This window comes from Amblyomma mixtum, chromosome 9 (assembly GCF_055824585.1).
Source record: "Amblyomma mixtum isolate Tamu chromosome 9, ASM5582458v1, whole genome shotgun sequence".
Lineage (NCBI taxonomy): Eukaryota > Metazoa > Arthropoda > Arachnida > Ixodida > Ixodidae > Amblyomma > Amblyomma mixtum.
This window is the reverse complement of record NC_143020.1, coordinates 68,331,570-68,351,678: the sequence shown is the minus strand read 5'-3', so window position 1 is coordinate 68,351,678 and position 20,109 is coordinate 68,331,570. Positions and strand designations below refer to the sequence as shown.

Here is a 20,109-nt window from a genome sequence, read left to right as displayed (position 1 = left end):
ACAGTGTTCAATTATATCTATACTTAATGTGACAACATAACAACAGCTCCCTAAGTTGGAATTTAAAGGCTTTTAATTTGCATTCAAAGTTTAGCTTGCCTTCAAATTTGTTTAAGATAGTGGGTCTTTGATACGCCATTGTCTGCGTTCCATAATTTGTTCGGATTTTTGGTGTACGGTGTTTTCAGTGCCTCAAAAGGTATTCAGCGTTTTCGGAGGCAATAATTCCGTAAAGTTTCTTCTGGTCTATTACTTGAAATGCTTTGAAATAATACAACTGGTCTGCCTTTAAGATGCTGTGTTTTTTAAATGGCGGAGAGGTTCTTAAGTCTTGGTATTGTTATTCGCAACACGATTGTATCGGTTGAAACTTAAAAGCAAAGATTAGTGCGTTAGTTGAGCGAATGGAAGACCCAGACCTATCACCCTCCCACGTGGCGAGGATTTCCAGACCTTTCCCTGGCGTGGGGTTTTTGAGGTTAGGATGTACAGTCTTGGTCAAAAAATCTCAGCCAGCAATAATAGCGCCAAAAGCGCCTGAGTTCCTCTATCGAGTCAATGACACCGCCGGCGCGACGCCGTTCGCTTTATCCGAGCGTAGAGAGGTCGAAGGAAACATGCCCTTCACTCTCGGGCCTCCTTTGATAACACCGCCCGTGAGTACTTGTGTGCATGAGTACCTGTGAGCACGGCCACCGCACTACGGCGTTCCATCAATCTTCATTCAAAGTTTCCCTTTCCTCCGCTTATCTTTCCCCATTGTGAAGTAGCAGGCCAAGGCCATGGTATTTAGAGCAGCCGCAGGGCCGCGATAGCGGTGCGCAGCCGCTCCATGCACAGCGGTCCCAGGTTTCTGTTTTTACCAGACATCGCTCTTAAGGACCGCTCGCAGCCACGCCGCCTGAAAAAAAAAAAAGAAAGACTTTTTCCGCCCGCGCTAAGCCGGCTGTTATCTAATTTTATTTGCCTGTGCTTCTCAAACCAACGATATCAGCTGGATCCGCAGCCTTTCGCGGGCCGTATCATCTGTCGCGCCACTTTGCGTTCGTTATCTCTTGTACTGCAACTGCGATCTCCTTTAGAGCCGTAGCTTCCGCGTTTTTTTTATCCTGGAATCAAGCAAATCTAAGATTTCTCTTCACCGCATAACGGTCGAAATTAAATTTCGGCTTTGCGGTAAAAACGTTTATTTCCTCCGAAAAGATAGGGTTACATGGAGGTTGCTGTGGTGTCAGGCTTAGTGCTCTGCCCCTCGTGCAGGACTCCAGCGGATCCCGCTGCTGCCATTGCTCGTTCGACCGTCGCCTTTTGGGATTTCATGTCGGAGCAGGCGAGTAAGGCCGCCTCCCAGTACTCCACGGTGGGGTTTGGGTTGGGGTACAGGCAGGGTTTTAAAAGCACGCTCGCACTAAGCGCTGAGTACAGTAGCTGTCTTGACAATCGAGCGTGTGACAGCTCTGTCGATGCGAAATCAGCCACCAGGTTTCATGGCCCAAATTCAGACCTGGTGACCTCTGACCTGGGCAGCTAGCTGAAACACATAAATACCTTTCATAGGAGCCTACCAAATTGATGGAAAACATATTGCTACGGACGCTGGGAGGACGACGTCTTACTCCACCACGGTGCTCCCCGTCACCTGCTCACCGATCGCGGCCGCTGCTTTCTTTCCAACGTGGTCGCCGAACTCCTCCGCTCCTGCTCCGTCTGTCACCAATTCGCCACGGCCTACCATCCGCAGACGAACGGGCTCACTGAACGTCTGAACCGTACTCTCACCAACATGATTTCCATGCACGTCTCCGACCATCACCGCGACTGGGATATTAGCCTCCCATTTGTTACATTCGCCTACAATTCTACGCGTCATGATACAGCCGGTTTCTCCCCTTTTTACCTTCTTTTTGGCCGCGATCCTTTGCTGCCCTTCGACAGTGTACTGCCCGCCACCGCCTCCACGAGTCCTTACACTCGGGACGCCATCGCTCGCGCCGACGCTGCCCGTCTTGTCGCCCGCCAGCGACTGTCGGCCTCCCAAGTCAATCAGAAACGACGTCATGACTGTCGCCGTCGTGACGTCACCTACTCTCCTGGCTCCCTTCTGTTACTCTGGGTCCCTTCCCGCCGTGTGGGCCTTTGTGAAAAACTGCTTCCCCGATATACAGGCCCTTATCGGGTCGTACGGCCGGTGACCGCGGTGACGTACGAGATCACCCCGCTACATCCGCCATCCCCGCCCGCTGCACCCCGCACCGACATCGTCCATGTGTCCCGCCTCAAACCTTACAACTCGCCGTCTAGCTGGCCTGTGTAGTGCGCACCGGGACGGTGCTTTTGCCGCGAGGGGGGATCATGCTACGGGCGCTGGGAGGACGACGAAGTGGTTTGTAACGAAGACGACGCTGAGGTGCGCGCTTGTGTGCTGAGAGACTACTCCAAGCCGTCGGTCCCTTGCGTAGCAGGTTACCTCTGCTGTTGCTACTGCTGCTTCTAGCCGCCACGTATCAATATCATTGGCCACTATGCCGTGTGAATACAAGTGAATACAAGAAAAAATTATCACCGTACAGAGCGCCCAAAGCATTTGCTCTGCAGTCCATACTGTCAAGCAATACCTGTTCCACTTGTACTCATAAAGCTTTTCACTTCTTCTTTACAGAATTACAGGTACGGCTTTTGCATGTGAGGACGGCAATAAGCGCTACCTTTCAACGGCGATATTTCAACTTATTTCAACAGATTTCAACAGCCAGTATGAGGGATACTGCTGGAATACTGTCTGGTCCTGGTGGTTCAAAAGCAATGGCGGCTACTGCCTTTAGTTCCTGGCGCAAAAGTCATGTCAGTGTCTCAGACGTCGGCGGGGGCCACGGTGAAGTCGAGTCTTCGTAGGGCGACATCGCAATTGTTTTCGGTAACCGCGTGAACTGAGGAGAAATTCGGTGGCTCGTTGCTTGTTCGCACCGGCGGTATTCTTTGATGATGGCGTCAACCGTCCCGCCTTCGGTGCGTTCATGGGCCTCGGCCGTCGGCTCAAGGTGGGCTACGGCCGCGGAGGTTCCGGGTCTAACGCTCATCAGACCATTATCTCCTAACCTATTTCATCGTGACGGCAAGGCCTAGATCTTCTCTTCTGTGTTAATCCCTCCTGTCGTCACGTTCTGCGCTTTATCGTCACTGCTATTCTAGTTCAGGCAATCTGGATGATCCCTCGGTGGCCCCGAGTAGTGTGGCGGACTAGAAGTCGACAAAGTGGGCAGTGGCGCAGCACAGAGCCCACGCGCAAGGCCTGCCGCAATTAAAATCATGCTATCACCATCTGTCACGTAGTCCTATCCTTAACGCCTCCAAATTCTCACCAAATTATTCCGAACTCATATGCGTCTCAGCCCATTCGGGGAATCCGGGGAACGAGGCAGCCAACAATAAAGCTCGAGGTTTCGTCGACCGGACAGTGGATGAGTATGACTCCCTGAATTTCACGACAGACTCCATGATCACATATCATGATCGCACCAGTCATTTTAAACTAGATAGAACTTTCACCCTTCCGGACAAAAGCCTGATTAAAGAACAACATGTTACGTGGCCTCCTCTCTCGATGAGATCGATACGAGTCACATCACTCGCACATTTATCCTGATCTATATAACCCGAACTGTAAACACTACGGCCAACGAGATAACTACGATCTTGTCATATGGGATTGCAAAATAGAGACACATCCGGGTTATCAAGTTGCCGCTCCTTCTCTCGAGCGGTGAGATAGCGTGCTGGGTAGCTCTGACCCCACAACGCAAGTTCTGGTGGTGGAGTGGGCTGACAAAGTCGTCAAGGGCTATGCACTCTCGACCACTTAACGCGACCTCTTAGCAGCAAGCTCTTTCCGACAAATAAAATGTGTTACAATGAATGTAGTCCTGGATTCAGTGGCTTGCTGTCACGTAATAATATGAAGAACTCCTGAGGAAATTAGACGATACGAAGAGGGCAGCTAAGGTGCTAAAATATTTCTACAGAAACAGAGCTGACTCGGAGTGACAGCAAAGGACTATCCAACTAACTAGTAAGTATGCTGGGAACCAGCTGGATGAAATAAAGAGCTTTAAGCGACAGGTAAAGTGCGCAAAAAGTTGAAACTTAAGTTAATGTAAAGAAGGAAAGTGTAGAACTACATAGGAATTGGAAAATGCAAATAGGCAACGAATATTTCTATGGCAACTCAAGAGGTAGTGTCCTACTCTTTGAAGTGAGATCGCGTTGTAAGACAACGTGAAATAACCAGGGGTTTCCCAGGAACGGCGCTGTGAGTCTCTGTGACGTGAGTATACTTTTTATGAACTTGAATTTCAGCTAACATAAACCATAAACAGCTAACATAAAGCAATACCGGCCGTACCTTCCACACCGTACTGCACTTGGGCTAATTCATAACCGTATGTGATCTATCCAATCGAAAAATTTACACTTTGAGCTGCCGCTCATAATCCATATCTCACCGAGTGTTGGCATTTTCCTGGGGCATGACATAAAAAGCATTACAGTACCATAATCCATCAACAAGAGAACGCTATATAATATTGTCTGGATACCGTTGACAAATTCCTAGAAGCGTCCGGTCCGCTGAGCATGGGACGCTGGACTACGGTCCTATTCGCACATTGCATGGTCAATACATCGTCCCTTATTTCGGTAAAGAGAAAATAAAATTTTTTATGTCAGTTTGGTGGAGCAATGGAAGATCTGAGCCGCCATCATGCAGTTCACAAGATCCGAATAGCTACAGTGTTGAGGTTATAAACAAAAAAACGGGCCAGTGCACTGCGCACAGCGCCTGACTCAAATGACAATACATTCTGGTGAATGCGTGGGAGGAGACGGCCAAAGGCAATACCTTCATTTGCATTGATAATGTTTGGCAGGAAACTTGAAAACTTCGCAGCGTCACTGTAGTCGTAGCATATTGGCAGTAATTCTCCACGGATGTTCACAAAGCTGGGCACCATAACACGAGAAAATGGGCGTCAGCTGCTGTTTCCTAGTATGTGAGGCATGTTTGTTTGTCATAGAACTCGGGGTGCAGCCATTAAATGTCTACATGCTTCCTGTACATGAAGACACGCTAAAATCAAAAATGGTCATTAGGGTACTAGCCTTGATTGCTGTACTAGGCCACTAAACCGTGGAGTGAAGGGCGGTACAGGTCCGCGCTTATCTGTCTATCGTATTTATCTCACAATTTTATCGCGACTTCCTTGCAAAACGGGAGCGCGTAAATCTCTTGCCCCGAAAATACCTCCGAAACCGCCGTATAGTGTTTTGAAGGTTCAGTGACGGACAGAAAAAAGGGCTTTGCAATGGAATTCATTTGGCGGCTTTTTCTTTCGATCTTTTCCGCGTTTCTTATTGTATTGCGGCCTTTCCCTTCCTCGATGTGGGTATTGGTGGTCCCCAGCCTTCAAGGGCACTGTTTTAAAAGATTGGATTGGCCCATACGCGGGTAGATACGGCACAATGATAGCTTTTTCTCAAGTTAGCACATGAACGGTGGAGCATTCTTCTATGACATATGACTACGAACACGCAGGCTCGATATATTCCCAGAAATATGACATACACAGCTATGACTGTGAAGCTGGGTATGAGCAGAAGTAAAAGATTTTATTTTCAAACCAAAATTTCGAGTGCCATCAGAGATTTTAAGACGCTTAAAAGCAGTGATATGAAGAACGAAACAGTAATGACGTGCAAAGCAAACCATGGTAACTGACATTTAAGCTGCAAATTTATTTTGAAAGAAACGCTAAATATTGTTGTGGCCATGAAGCTTTCTTCAGATATTGTGGGATTATTAAGAAAAAAACTTTATTCGTGCCATGTACATGCGGCACTTCCTTGTCCCTCTGCCGTTAGAAGGCAAGGTGACGCTTCTGTACTGTAGAGTTCGTTTGATTGCTGATAGATGGCGTTGGGGACGGTAGAGTGGCTGGGGGCGGAGGATCTACACTTTAAGGAGAGAAGAGTAAAAAGAGAGTTCACTATACTCTCTTTACTCTCTTTTCACTCCCACATAGGCGTATTCGTGGTTAGAGTGTAGGGTCGCGGTGGGAAGACGGTAGCCCCCCATAGGGTGTCGGTATGACATGGCAGGTGGGTGGTACTTCTGAAGGGTAAAGGTGGAGGCTCTTTGATAAGGCTTAAGACTTTACTTCAACATAAGTGGAATCTCCAGGGGGAGGGGGGTCGAGGGACAACTTCACGCAGATAACCTCTGACTGTACTATTATGCTCCTTGGCCTCCATAGTTTATGGAAAACAAGGACACAATCCATCCATGGAGAAGTAGTTGTGAGATCTCCACGCGAGCATTTCATTGAAGGTGTCATACGTCTGAAGGAAGTGTATCAGGCACTGCCTGATCAGCCAACTTGGTTAAATGTGTTGGATGACTTGGTTGAACTGAAAAAAATTTAACCTGCCGTGTCAGTGCAAGTGTTGCTGACATGTTTTACTTCTTTGTACCCGTTGTGAAAATGCAATAAAGAAAAAAGGGAGGGGGGTCGAGGGTGACGCCAGCATTGCTTTCATAGAATGAAGAACGTGACTGCGAGATACACGAAATGCTTTGCACTAACAACTTAAGAATGCCTTTTAGTACCTTCTCTATCTTTACGGACGGCTCCAGCATGCTACCAGACGAACTCATTCAGTCGGCTTCAATTCACGTTCTTTTTAAAGCAAGAACTTCATCTGCGACACGTCCCCCGTTTTCGACAAGTACCTTCAGTCAAACGGATTAAGCTAGCCTCTCTGCATGTGCCTCTACCGCGCCAGTAGCTGTCTTCGGAAGGGCGCACATTACTAGGCATCACTTGACTGCCGCTGATGCGCGATCCGAATCTTTCGCTTCGTCGAACCTTTGTCATTATTGTGTTAGTCAGTGTCGCAAGAGGCCTCCAAATGCTCAGAAACGCGTTTCAGGGACTGTACGGGCTACGCTTAGAGTCTACCATGCGGTTTTTGAGCGAAAAAAAAAAGCATTTGATCGAGGAACGGCATACGACCTGGCCTTTTCGCGTAGGGCATAAAGTACGTGCTTTTCTGTGGCGCGAAATGCCGGATGGCATTTGAGGAAAAACATCTCCTGTGACTTCCTAGGTTGTCTTCGCTCGTGTTCAGCTAGTTATAGTTCGAGATTTGATCGCCCCACTATGCCGTGGTTAAACAAATGGTAAGTGTCCCTTTCCCACCGGTTTTCCGCTTTGGCTGGCTTTCCTGAAGAAAGACGGCGTTACTAAAATATACATCAAGGCAGTGCAAGGTTTGGACATTTGTATAACTTTTGTCGCTTCTTGTTGTGAGTACACTGCCTGTTAGTGTAAAATGATATGCGCATGTAAAGTATAACAGGTTAGTTTTATATCTATGCATCACCCCCCAAACACACACATGCGCACGCGGAAACGGCCATGACAGCTACACAAATTGAATCACAGCTCGGTTGTTTGACTCAGTGAAGTGGAGCCTGTATCACACTCGAGTGTCAACATGCATCGTACAGTCAACCCGTGCGCGAATACCTTCGATACTTGAGAAGTAATCAGCAGTTAGACAGCAGACGAAGGCATCGGGGGTATCTCCCAACATCCTGCTCCTCTTGTACGTGGACATTTATGTGCTGAATACAAAAAAGTATAGGTCTGCAGGATTTGCGTCAAATCCGTGCTTTTCCATTCACATGAGAAGAGGACGACCCTGTGCATTTATTACATTTGCTGCATATTTCCACACTAGAAAAACTCTCGTGGCGCCTCCATACGGTCGACCTGTACTATTATTTGCGTTGCCTTATTCGTGATGTGGACTGGCGGCATCCACTACTTCCGAGTTTTCGTTCTCTACGCGTCCTAATATGTACTAGTAAACCTTCTCTGACTTCATCTAACGTTTTCTTTTTCTGAGACATATTTCCTGCAAACGCTACCCGGAATACACCCTTGAAGTTCACACTGAACGCGTCGCCTGTCCATAAGGCGACGCACCACCGGCGTGGCCTACAAGCTGTGTTTGGCCTACTGACAACGCGGGTAAAGACAATGGCTTCCACCCCCGGCAGCCTGAGAAGTAAGCATTTCAGATGCGCCCCGCAGTTCACCCTTCATGAAACTCAATCACTCCATCCTTCCACGACGAAACGTTGGAGGACATGTAAGTATGGGTGGCGAATTATGACCGCGCAGCCGCCTTCCACCAGCGGAACTATGAGCGGAAGCTGAAGGAATTGTACTCTCTGCTAGAGGACTCGAGCGAGACATGGGTGGAGAATCAGAAGGCTTCCTTGCCCTACTAAAAATCTTTTCGCCGAGAGTTACTAGCGACCTTCTGTACCAGCGTATAAAAGGAAAATACTTAAATCGCCCTTCACTGAAGGTTGCAGCAGTCGAACCAGAAGATCGCTAAGTTCATCAAAGACATGGAGCGACTCTTAACTCGGGTCGACCCTGGTGTAGCACGAGGCCGCGACGGTATGTGAGATACGTGAGGTGTAGAGTTCTAGTTTAAATTATGAACAATCAAAAACTCGCCTAAGTCGTACAATAAAAATGAACAAATATAAAAGCATTGACGTTACGGCACCACCACGGGTGCCTTGTTCACAACTGGATGGAAACGAGATGGACTGCTGGTTATGTAGGAAAAACGTTCCGTATCATGCGGATGTATATCTCCGGTAGATTGCCTCGTGTCCTGTTAATCACTTGGCTTGTCATTTGGCGAGCAAGTTTGTTTGTTGATATGCTGAATTTCCCTCGTCAGACGGGCTTCCGTCGAACCCTCGACTATATTAGGTACTAGTTGTTCGCCGGACTTGTACGTCACCCTCTAAGAACTGTGGCTGACTTTCTCACTGAGCGAATGCAAGGCCACGGCCACAGATGTGGAACTTCTCACATATGACGTACCGGCTGTACGGGGCGTTTTTCCTGTTTTGCTGGATGAAAGCCAAAGAGAAATAATTATCAACGTCACCCCTTGCTCTAAGCAATTTGCAGACGAAGCGTCTTACGAACAGGTGCGTCACGAAGGGGGGAGTTTTTTGCGGGTTGCTACCGCTTTGCATGTGAAATTACATGGATTTATTTGAAGTTTTTCAAGACAATACCTCGGTCAGAGGTCCATTGCGGAAATTCTACCTGTAGGAGCACCTCTAAGGATTTAAATAAAAATGCTGTCTAAGTGTAACCGGCCAGGCAGAGGAATGAACGAGAACGCAAACGCTGGCGCTAGCGCACTGCAGATTTTAGTGCCCCGACGAAAAACGAAAGAAGACAAAAAACTAATAAACGGAGCAAGTGGGGAACACTTCAAACGAGGAATACGCAACGTTAATTAAAATGCATGCTCTAGACCGAACGGCCACTCGAAAACCACAAAAAAAAAAGCAGGAGACACTTAAGCTCCGCCTTAAGTGTTTGAAGCAACAGCGTTAAAGCGTAAATTCCCGTTCATGCTAAATTGGTCTTCCTTTACTTGTCATTAATAGATCGCTGGAAGTCCTCATACTACTCCTGGCGCAGTGGTGCAGCGGTTAAGGGATGCTGCGCTGCCCTGCCATGGCAGGTGCTGCGCGACCCAGGTTGCTCTTGCCGAAGACCTACTCTACTACAGACATGCATAAATGCAAGACCTACTGAACTACAGACCTGCACATATGGCAGGGTCCTATGGAGCAGCGTGCGCCAACTTTCGTTAGCTTTTTGGCCGTTGAGGGCGCTCGATTGACCTGTTCGTCTGCTATAATCATAATCAATGTTTGCCATTTTGTGCAAGATATTTAATACATTTGTTTTGTCTTCCTGTGCTATTTTAACATCAGCAATAAAAATATCCATAATAACAACTTTTTTCGCATTGAAAGACTATAAAAACGCCTTCCTTTTTGTCCGCTTTCTTTTCGTCAGACCACCGTGCCTAGCATAGATAAATAAATGATAATGATTACGTGGACAAACGACGAAACTGCCTTAATTGAAATAAAATGATGGAGGAGGCCATTTTCTAAACAGGTACAGGGTCCGTCAAAAGTTCCCAGGCCACATGGTCCGCTTTTCATCGGTATATCCTGGCACTTAAGATTCCGATAGAGCTATCGAGGTTCTCAGATGGTAGAACGATCCTTCTTCTATATTCTCTACAGATATTTTGAGCTTCGAGGGTATCTCAACAGCCCGACTATGCTGCTCAAAAGCAAACCCTGTGGCCTTGGAACTTTTGACGGACCCTGTACATGTTTGCGCCACGCCGCCCGTAATGTTTCCATCCTAGCGGCAAAAGGCATGAACTAGAACATGCGCGCTGGAGAAGGGTCATTTGTGCAGGTCTGTAGTTCAGGAGGTCTTGCACAAATGGCCCTGCTCCAGCGCGCATGTTGTAGTTCATGCCTTTTGCCGCTAGGATAGAAGCATTACGGGCTGCGTGGCGCTAATATATACCTGTTGAAAAAATGGCCTCCTCCATCATTTTAATTCAAACAAGGCAGTTTTATCGTTTGCCCACGTAATCATTATCATCCGTTTATCTATGCTAGGCCGGTGGTGCCGACGAAAAGAAAGCGGACACAAAAAGACGTTTTTTTATATTTTTACAAAGCGAAAAATGTCTTTATTACAGCTATTTTCATTGCTGATGTTAAAATAGCAGAGAAAGACGAAACAAATGTATTGAATAGCGCGCACAAAACGGCAAACGATGGTGATGATCATAGCAGACGAACAGGTCAACCGAGCGTCCTCAACGGCCAAAAAGGTAACTACAATTGGCCCATGCTGCTCCACAGAACCCCGCCATGAGCTCAGGTCTGTAGTTCAGTAGGTCTTGCTATTCCCGAGCAACCTCTCGCGACAAATTATTCACTTAACTGCCACCTGTCATGGTGGGCAGCTTGCTCACAGTCCAGTGTTGCAGGGTGTGACGACGCCACAATTCCACGTGACCTATGCGGCCCATCCGGCTTTTAGGCTGCTTCTTTGGGGATCTTTCATCAAATTTTCCTGAGAGCGGTTGCGAGGCTTCAAAGGGTCGCTAACGCTGTCCACACCAACATCGGGCAATCACTGTCCCGTGAAATCCTGTCCCGTGAAAAGAACGCAGTGTCCAATACCCTAAGAATCTAAGTGGGATACATCAGCAATCATGCAACAAATATCGATTTAATCCTTTAATGCGAATCAGGGTGGCTCAGTGGACTAGTGATAGGGAAAAGGAGTAGGGAGAGGAAAGATCCCATGCCGTGTTCAACGCCGGAAGCACGCACAAGATGCATCAATGATAGAAGCGCGTCTTCAGCGTGACTGTAGCACCGGGGCAGGATCCAGACTCGCAAGTAGCGAATATCCGGAGTGCGGTACACAACGCGGATTTGCCGCAGCCTAACATATTTCCACAAAAGGCAATAAGTTGTGAGGCTGGCGCTCGGTCGCATGTAGACCAAGTCATCATGTTGTTGTTGTTGTTGCCTTGGTGGCATGACACCTACCCACGACGGGCCCACGACGGGGGATTGGCAGGGGTTCAGTGAGTAGAGCCCAAAGAAGGTAAATTGGTGCTATGCTAATGGATTACCTTTTATTTCGAAACTAATTATTTAACTATGGTGCGTATTCCGAGGAATTAAAGATGAAATTATAGATTAAAAAGAAAGTATAAGAAAAAATGAATGGAAAAAAGAAACGGGCATAAAGATTAGAGAATCGAATACAAGAAAAATTCTGAATGATTTTGCAATGCAGAAATTTTGGGTACCATTAGCAAGGGAACCTGCCGGTAGCAATTATGTAATTGTGGAGGAAATCCCAAACTCTCTTAAGCTCAAACCAGCTCACACCAGCTTCCTTACTGAACGCGGTGATTTTGTGCAAGCACTTCTTGCCTTACTGTTTCCTTGATGTCGTTAATGCATTTACTGAGTTCGTGCCTGAGCACTTCTTGGCAGCGGTTTTCTCTGTGAACAAGTTGGTCGAGTATCTCGCTGTTGGCGCCACTTTCGACGAGGAGCCGCTCCAGAAGCGCCTTCAATATTCAGGCGTGCCCTCCCAGGGTTTCTCTGAGAGATGTCAGGAGTGCCGTTCTGTCGTTGCAGCTGGTCACATCTTGTCAATACCTATTCTCATAAAGCTTTTCACTTCTTCTTTACATAAATGGAGGTACGGCTTTCGCATGTAAGGACGACAATAAACGTTAACTTTGAACAGCGAGATTTCAATTTACTTCAGCAGATTTCAACAGCCTGTATGAGGGATACTGTTGGAATACTGTCTGGTGTGGGTGGTTGAAAAGCAACAGTTTCTGGTGCAAAAGTCGTGTCAGGCTCTCAGTGGTCAGCGGGGCCCACGGTGAAGTCCAGTCTTCGCAGGGCGACAACGCGATTGTATTCGGTAACCGCGTGAACTGTGCAAAAGTTCGGCTGCCCTTCGCTTAATCGAACCGGCGGAATTGTTTGATGATTGTGTCAAACGTCCCACCTTCGGTGCGTACATGGGCCTTGGCCGTCTGCTCAAGAAGAGCTACGGCCCAGGAGATCCCTGGTCTAGCGCTCATCCGCCCATTACCTCCTTACCTCTTTCATCGTGACGGTAAGCCCTAGATCTTCTCTTCTGTGTTAATCCCTCCTGTCAGACCCATCGTCACGCTCTGCAGTTCGTCGTCACTGCCATTCTTCTAGTTCACGCGAGCAGGATGATCACTCGGTGGCGCCGGGTAATGTGACGGACTAGAAGGCGACAAAGTGGGCAGTGGCACGGCACAGAGAGCACGCGCAAAGCCCGCCGCCATTAAAATCATGCCATCGCCATCTCTCACGTACTCCTATCCTTAACGCCACCAAATTCTCACCAAATTATTCCGAACTGATATGGGTGGCAGCCCATTTGTGGAATCTGGGGAACGAGGCAGCCCACAATAAAGCCCGAGGTTTTGTCGGCGGGGCAGGGGATGAGACTGGCTCCCTCGATTTCACGACGGACTCCATAATCACATATCATGATCGAACCAGTAATTTTAAACTAGTCCAAAGAACTTTCCCCCTTCCGGACAAAAGCCTCACTAAAGAACAAGAGGTTACGTGGTGTCGTCTACTGACGAGATCGATACCAGTCCCATCACTCCTTGGGCACATTTAACCTGATCTATACAACCCGAACTGTAAACACACTGCAGCCAAATAGAAAACTACGATCATCTCATATGGGTTTGCAAAATAGAGCCACCTCCGGGTTATCTAGTTACTGCTCCTTCTCTCGAGCGGTGAGAAACCGTGCTGGGTAGCTTGGATCTCAGAACGCAAGTTCTGGTGGTGGAGTGGGCTGACAAAGTCGTCGACGGCTATGTACTCTCGACCACTTAACGCCACATCTTAGCACCAAGCTCTTTCCGACGAATAAAATGTTTTACAATTAATGCAATCCTGGTTTCAGCGGCTTGCCGTCACGTCATCATATGAAGAACACCTGAGGGAACTAGACGATAAGAGGAGGGCAGCAAAGGTATTAAAATACTTCTACAGAAACAGTGCTGACTCAGAGTGGCGGCAAAACACTATCAAACTAACCAGTAAGTATGCTAGGAACAAGCTGGATAAAATAAAGGGCTCTAAGCGACAGGTAAAAAACGCAGTAAGGTGAAACTTAAGTTAATGTAAAGAAGCAAAGTGTAGAACTATATAGGAACAGGAAAATGCAAATAACCAAGGAATCTTTCTATGACCACTCAAGAGGCAGTGTCCTACTCTGTGAAGCGAGATCCAGGGCTTTCCCGCGAAGTATCCAGGGGTTTGCCAGGAGTGTCTAGAGTATAATTTTAATGCACATAAATTCCAGCTAAACAGTAACCATACACAGCTAACATAAAGCAATACCGGCCGTATCTTCCACATCGTATACTACACTTGGGCTCATTCATAACCGTATGTGACATATCCAATCGAAAAATGTACACCTTGAGCTGCCGCTCGAGATCCATATTTTGCCGAGTGTTGGCATTTTCTTAGGGCATGAGATCAAAAGCATTACATTACCTAAGCCCTGAACATGAGCGCCGTATATCAAAGCACGCCAACGTTGTCTGGATACCGTTGACGCATTCCTAGAAGCGTCCGCTCCCCTGAGCATGGCACGCAGGACTACGGTTCTCTTCGGACATTGCATGGTCAATACACCGTCCCTTAATTCAGTAAAGAAAAAATAAAATGTTGGTACGTCATGCTGGTGGAGCAGTGGAAGCTCTGAGCGGCCATCATGAAGTTCAGAATATCCAAATAGCTGCAGCGGCGTTGAGATTATAAAGAAAAAAAACAAAACGGGAGAGCGCACTGCGCACAGCGCCTGACCCAAATGACAATAAATTCTGGTGAATGTGTGGGAGGAGGCGGCCAAACGCAATACCTCCATTTGCATTGATAATATTTGGCAGGAAACATCAAAACTCTACAGTGTCACTGTGGTCGTACCATATTGGCAGTAATTCTCTGCGGATGTTCACAAAGCTTGGCTGGATAACACGCGAAAGAGCGCTACAGCTGCTTTTTCCTAGTATCTGAGGCATTTTAATTTTACATGGACCTCGGCTTGCAGCCATTAAATGTTTACATGTTTCATGTCCTCATACGAAGACAAGCTAAAATCGTACATGGTAATGTTGTCATTGAGCGACTAGCGTTGTTTACTGTACAAGGCCACCAAACCACAGAGTGAAGGGCAGTGCAGATCCACGCTTATCTGTCTATCGTATTTATCTGACAATTTTTTCGCGGCTTCCTTGCAAAAATAACAGCGCGGAAATCTCTTGCCCCGCTAATATCTCCGCCACCCCCGTATAGTGTCGAAAGGCTCAGTGACAGCCAAAACAAAGGGCTTTGCAATGGAATTCAATTGGCGGCTTTTTCTTCCGATCTTTTCCGCGTTTCTCTTTGTATTGCTGACTTTCCCTTGCTTGATGTGGGTATTGGTGGTCCCCAGGCTTCAAGGGCACTGTTTTAAAAGATTGGATTGGCCCATAGGCGGGTAGATACGGCACAATGACACCTTTTTCTCAAGTTAGCACATGAACGTGGCAGCATTCTTCTATGACATATGACGACGAACACGCAGGCTCGATTTATTCCCAGAAAAATGACATGCACAGCTATGACTGTGAAACTGGGTATAAGCAGAATAAAAAGCTTTTACTTTCAAACCCATATTTCGAGTGGCATCAGAGATTTCAAGACGCTTAACAGCAGTGATATGAAGAACGAAACAGTAATGACGTGAAAAGGAAACCATTGTAACTGACATTTAAACTGCAAATTTATTTTGAAAGAAACGCTAAATATTGTTGTGGCCACGAAGCTCTCTTCAGATATTGTGGTATTATTAAGAAAAAATCTTTATTCGTGCCATGTACATGCGACACTTCCTTTTCCCTCTGCCGTTAGAAGGCAAACTCAAGACAAGAGCTCCCACTTGACTCGAAGCTTGTCATCTTCAACAAAGCCGTCATTCAGGAGATCCGCTAGGACGAACGAAGTCTTCAGGAGATAAACGCCAAAATTACTTGAAGTGTCCGGCTTTTTGTAATTCTTCCAAGAACGTATTGTTTTATCCTCGACCTCAAGTTCGGTGCTTCTCTGAGGGTGCACGAAGTTCAGCTTGATTCTTTGCTCGAATGGCCACAGAACAACGTCGTCCAGGTCGCCTTCGTGCAGCTGCATGCAAACATGAACAGTAACCGAGTCACCTCTATTCCAGAAGTATAGGCCAGGTGACATGCAGTAACCACGCAAGTACACTCTCTCGTTGTAATACCAAGCAGTGCCTTCTTTAAGTGCTTTCTCTTCGAGGGATTTCACACCTTTTACAAAAAACTCGCACCGCGTTGCTTGCAGCTGAGCCAGTGTATGCACTTTTGTGATGCGCTCCAACGTCTTCTGACCATTTTCCCTGCCTTCGGTTCTGGCTTGCTCCAGGCCAGCGGTGATTTGGGAAATGCTTCCTGCAGTTTCCGTTCTCATATTACCCAAGTGATCTTTCAGTACTTTTTCCAATCGGTCCATCCCTGCGGAAAGATTGTTTATGGCATCGCTGCGTGTGGTCAAACATTCTTTGATTTCCCCGTTTGACGCTAAGATTTCACGCAGTGTTTCCTTTAAGTTCTCAGGCACTGCAGCTGCCTGTTCTTGCCTTACACCTTCTTTGAATGTGTTGATATCGTGAGACATTTCATTCAACCTGTCATCCTGCGTGCTATTATCAGCAGTGATTCTGTCGAGATAGCCCTGGATTTCATCCGCCTTCTTTTCAAATGCTCGGCTGAAATTATCAAAAGACTCAATTCCATCCTTGAGGTCACAATTTTTTGGGGGTTTCAACGCGGGGTCATTCAATGAGCCGCAAGTTCCCGATCTGAGGTGCGCGCACATTTCGCTGCAGAGGACTTTGATCGAGCACTTCGGGCAGCGAGTTGAGTGGTGCAGACATTCCCTCTGGAAATGATCGCTGATCTTGGAAGCAGCTGTCACATGCGGGCAACCGCTCTCGGCATTCCAGCACTTGACCTGCAAGGCAAAAAAAAAGGTGCATTCATTGCATTGAAATTATCTCCCGAACAACACAGTTGATAATTTTTGCGAAGGTAACTACACGTCAGCTATTGTTTGAGCTCAGGGGCAGTAGAATCGCTGAATTCTCTTGAACAGCAGAGCAATCACATTACATCTCCAATGCATGACTGGAGAGACACGGTTACATTTTCTCTTTTAGGCGTTCATTCACATCAAATCCGGATACTATACTCAATAAACTGTATTACTTTTACAATTACACCTTCTTACAGCTCCTCTTGAAATTTTAGTTTCTCCTAAATACAATGACAGCAGTTGAAAATCAGCACGACAAACCGGCATTAAAAAGACAAGAGGAAACTAACAAGACCAGCTAACGTTCATTCAATACTGTTTTCGGATGTTTATAAAGTTTAGGAAAAATCCTGGATTTTTTTCTTATATCACCGGAAAACCCTTCCTGAACACCAGACGTCATTTCTTGCTAAAGAGTAATCGAGATAGAGCGCAAATTATGAACACAGGTTTTTGAAGAATAAGCAACTTCGAAATTCTCTTTGTATGATAAACGGGTTACGTGTTGCTCGCAGAATAGGATGCATGAAATCTCACGGAAGAGATAAGACTTCTAAGGGTAGGAGTTCTAAAATGAGAAGCGAAATTATTGCGGCCAGTTGTGTTCAAATGAAGTGCCTTCTGCTTGGTCCGTGCAAGCAAGAGCAGCGGTTACACGCTTACCAAGTCACTTTGATTGCTTCCACAAAGGTTGCACTCCTTTCCACTACAGTATCGTAATGCAGCGAACCGCGGAAGCAACAAAGATGAAAACAGAAGGCTGTCTTCATCGGGAAAAGCAAGAATTAGGTCTTTGCCTCAAGTCGTCAGGGCCTTTGATTGACACGTCTTGTTGTCAAAACTTCCTTTTTACCTCATCAAGCTCTGCAAACGTACAGATTACCGCTCAGTGAGAGCCACATCACGCACTGCATAAAACTACCTCTCGAACTTTCTCAGATTCAAACGTACAGTAACAATGGGCGCTATTTTTTCTCGCAGAAGCTAAAATTGGCGTTCCATCACCAACACAATATTATACACTACTTAACGCCTAGACTTCTTCCAGCATAAATTGTGCATCTGGAGACGCTGAGCTAAAAGCAAGCTCAGCGCAACGAGGGATAAATAAATCAAAACCGTAAAGTGCTTTTAAAAATGCAGGAATACGTATCCGCTTAGTTAAACCTTCAAGGCCTTCCAGTGGGAGTCATGGCTCCTTAAATTGGCGCGTTTAGTACATGTTGTAAATACGGCATTCAAATATTCGGGATGTAAAGAACAGAAATCAGCCTAACCTCTCCATCGCTTTGAACTGCCACGCAATGTGCAGGTAGCCATATTTGAAAAGTATCAGGCGCTTGCCGATCGACCAGTTCCTTAGCGCTTTATCACATTCCGCAACGGCCAAAAATAAGGCAAGGGTGGTGACAGCTAAAGGTTCAGTGAGAATAGTATGTCAGGCACTTCCCTCATGCACGCATAGGCCCTGCCACTGTACGCGCCAGTGTCATGGGGTCGACATACAAAAGGCGACAGAGCATGGTTACTACCACTTTCTTGCTGGATGATGTGAATGTATTTCTAATTTTTTTTTGCAACATGGGATTGCCATAAAACAAGAAAGAAATTGCTATTCGCAACGCGATTGTTTCGCTTGAAACTGAAAAGCAGAGATTAGAGCGTTAATAGCGCGAATGGAAGACCCAAACCTATCACCCTCCCCCGTGGCGAGGATTTGCAGGCGTTTCCCTAGCGCGGGCTTTTTGAAGTTAGGATGTACAGTCTTGGCTAAAAAACCTCAGGCAGCTATAATGGCGCCAGGAGCGCCTGAGTTCCTCTATCGATTCGATGCCACCACCGGCGCGACGCCGCTCGCTTTCTACGAGGGGAAAGAGGCCGAAGGAAACGTGCCGTTCACTCTCCGGCGTCCTTTGATAACAGCGCCCGTGAGTACTTGCGTGCATGAATACCTGTGAGCACGGCCACCGCGCTACGGCGTTTCATCAACCTTCATTCGCGCTTTCTCTTTTCCTCCCTCTCTGTGTCCCCATTGTGGAGTAGCAGGCCAAGGCCATGGTTTTTAGAGCAGCCGCAGGGCGGCGAAAGCGGTGCGCAGCCTCTCCATGCGCAGCGGTCCAAGATTTTTCTTTTGTTGCGAAAGCAACACTGCGCGAGTCGCCGAGCAATTTCGCAGGGCTGAGGCAAGGCCATATCGCGCATGCGTGCCGGGGCCGTCGCCGCTGCCGCGCGCTCTCCATCGTCTCTCCTCGTTGCTTTCGCAATCCTCCAAGTTTAACCAGGTTTAATGCACGTCCGTATTTTATCCTGCTGCATGCGAAGCGGTGGACGACCTAAGACTTATTCTGCGAAATGAAAGGGTAGAACAGCCGGAAACAGCAAAGGGTGAGAGTCTAGTCCCTTACCTTTCTCTCCAGCAGCTCATCTAGAGGAAAGTCTCTCCAGTCGACGTAGTCTCCGTCGTGCCACTCGTGGCCATCGAGAGGACAGACGTGCATCTCTTCCTGGGCGCATTGTTCGTAGCAAGAGTCGCAAAGGACGTGCATGCAGGAAAGCAACGCGGCTCTTTTCCGGACCAGCCCGCAGGCACTGCACACCCTGTTCGTCGGAATGGGCTCCACGAAGCTGAGACGCCTCCAGTCGAGTTGCGGGCCGAAGCCGACGAGCGTGTACTGGGCACCTGCAAGAGACATCGCTATGAACGTCCGCTCGCTGCGACGCCACCTGAAAAATTATCTTTTTCAGCCCGCGCGAAGCGGGCTGTTATCTAATTTTATTTGCATGTGCTTTCAAACCAACGATATCAGCTGGATCCTCTGCCCTTCGCGGGGCGTATCATGTGTCGCGCCACTTTGCGTTCGTTATCTGCTGTGCTTCAACTGCGATCTCCTTTAGAGCCGTAGCTTCCGCGTTTTTTTTTATCCTGGAATCAAGCGAATCAAAGATTTCTGTTGACCGCCTAACGGTCGAAATAAATTTTCGGGTTTGCGGCAAAAACGCTTATTTCCTTTGAAAACATAGGGTTACATGGAGGTTGCGGCGGGGTCAGGCTTAGTGCTCTGCTCCTAGTACAGGACTCCAGCGGATCCCGCTTCTGCCATTGCTCGTTCGACCGTCGCCTTCTGGGATTTCATGTCGGAGCAGGCGAGTAAGGTCGCCTCCCAGTACTCCACAGTGGGGTTTGGGTAGGGGTACAGGCAAGGTTGGAGAAGCACGCTCGCACTAAGCGCTGAGTATAGTAGCTCTCTTGACCATCGAGTGTGTGACAGCTCTGTCGATGCGAAATGAGCCACCAGGTTTGATGGCCCAAATTCAGACCTTGGGACCTCTGACCTGGGCACCTAGCTGAAGCACATAAAAACCTTTCATAGGAGCCTACAAAATTCATGGAAAACATATCATTGGCCACTATGCCGTGTTAATTCAAGTTAATACAATAA

The 20,109-nt window shown here is 47.3% G+C and overlaps 1 protein-coding gene across 1 annotated transcript; it reads right to left on the bottom strand.

The window, feature by feature from the left end:
* Window positions 1–15,478: 15,478 nt before the first annotated feature.
* On the bottom strand, window positions 15,479–19,362 carry LOC149329534 (uncharacterized). Its single transcript, XM_089559262.1, has 2 exons — window positions 19,075–19,362; window positions 15,479–16,588 (listed from the first exon to the last, which is right to left on the bottom strand). Exons 1-2 carry the CDS (start codon window positions 19,360–19,362, stop codon window positions 15,479–15,481), a joined length of 1,398 nt encoding a protein of 465 aa, XP_089415388.1.
* Between the last annotated feature and the right edge of the window lie 747 nt (window positions 19,363–20,109).

Coding starts and splice junctions, on each gene's coding strand:
- LOC149329534 (XM_089559262.1), bottom strand. CDS start 19,362: ATGTCTCTTGCAGGTGCCCAGTACACGCTCGTCGGCTTCGGCCCGCAA. Junction 16,589..19,074: donor ATGAGCTGCTGGAGAGAAAG/GTAAGGGACTAG, acceptor TTTGCCTTGCAG/GTCAAGTGCTGGAATGCCGA.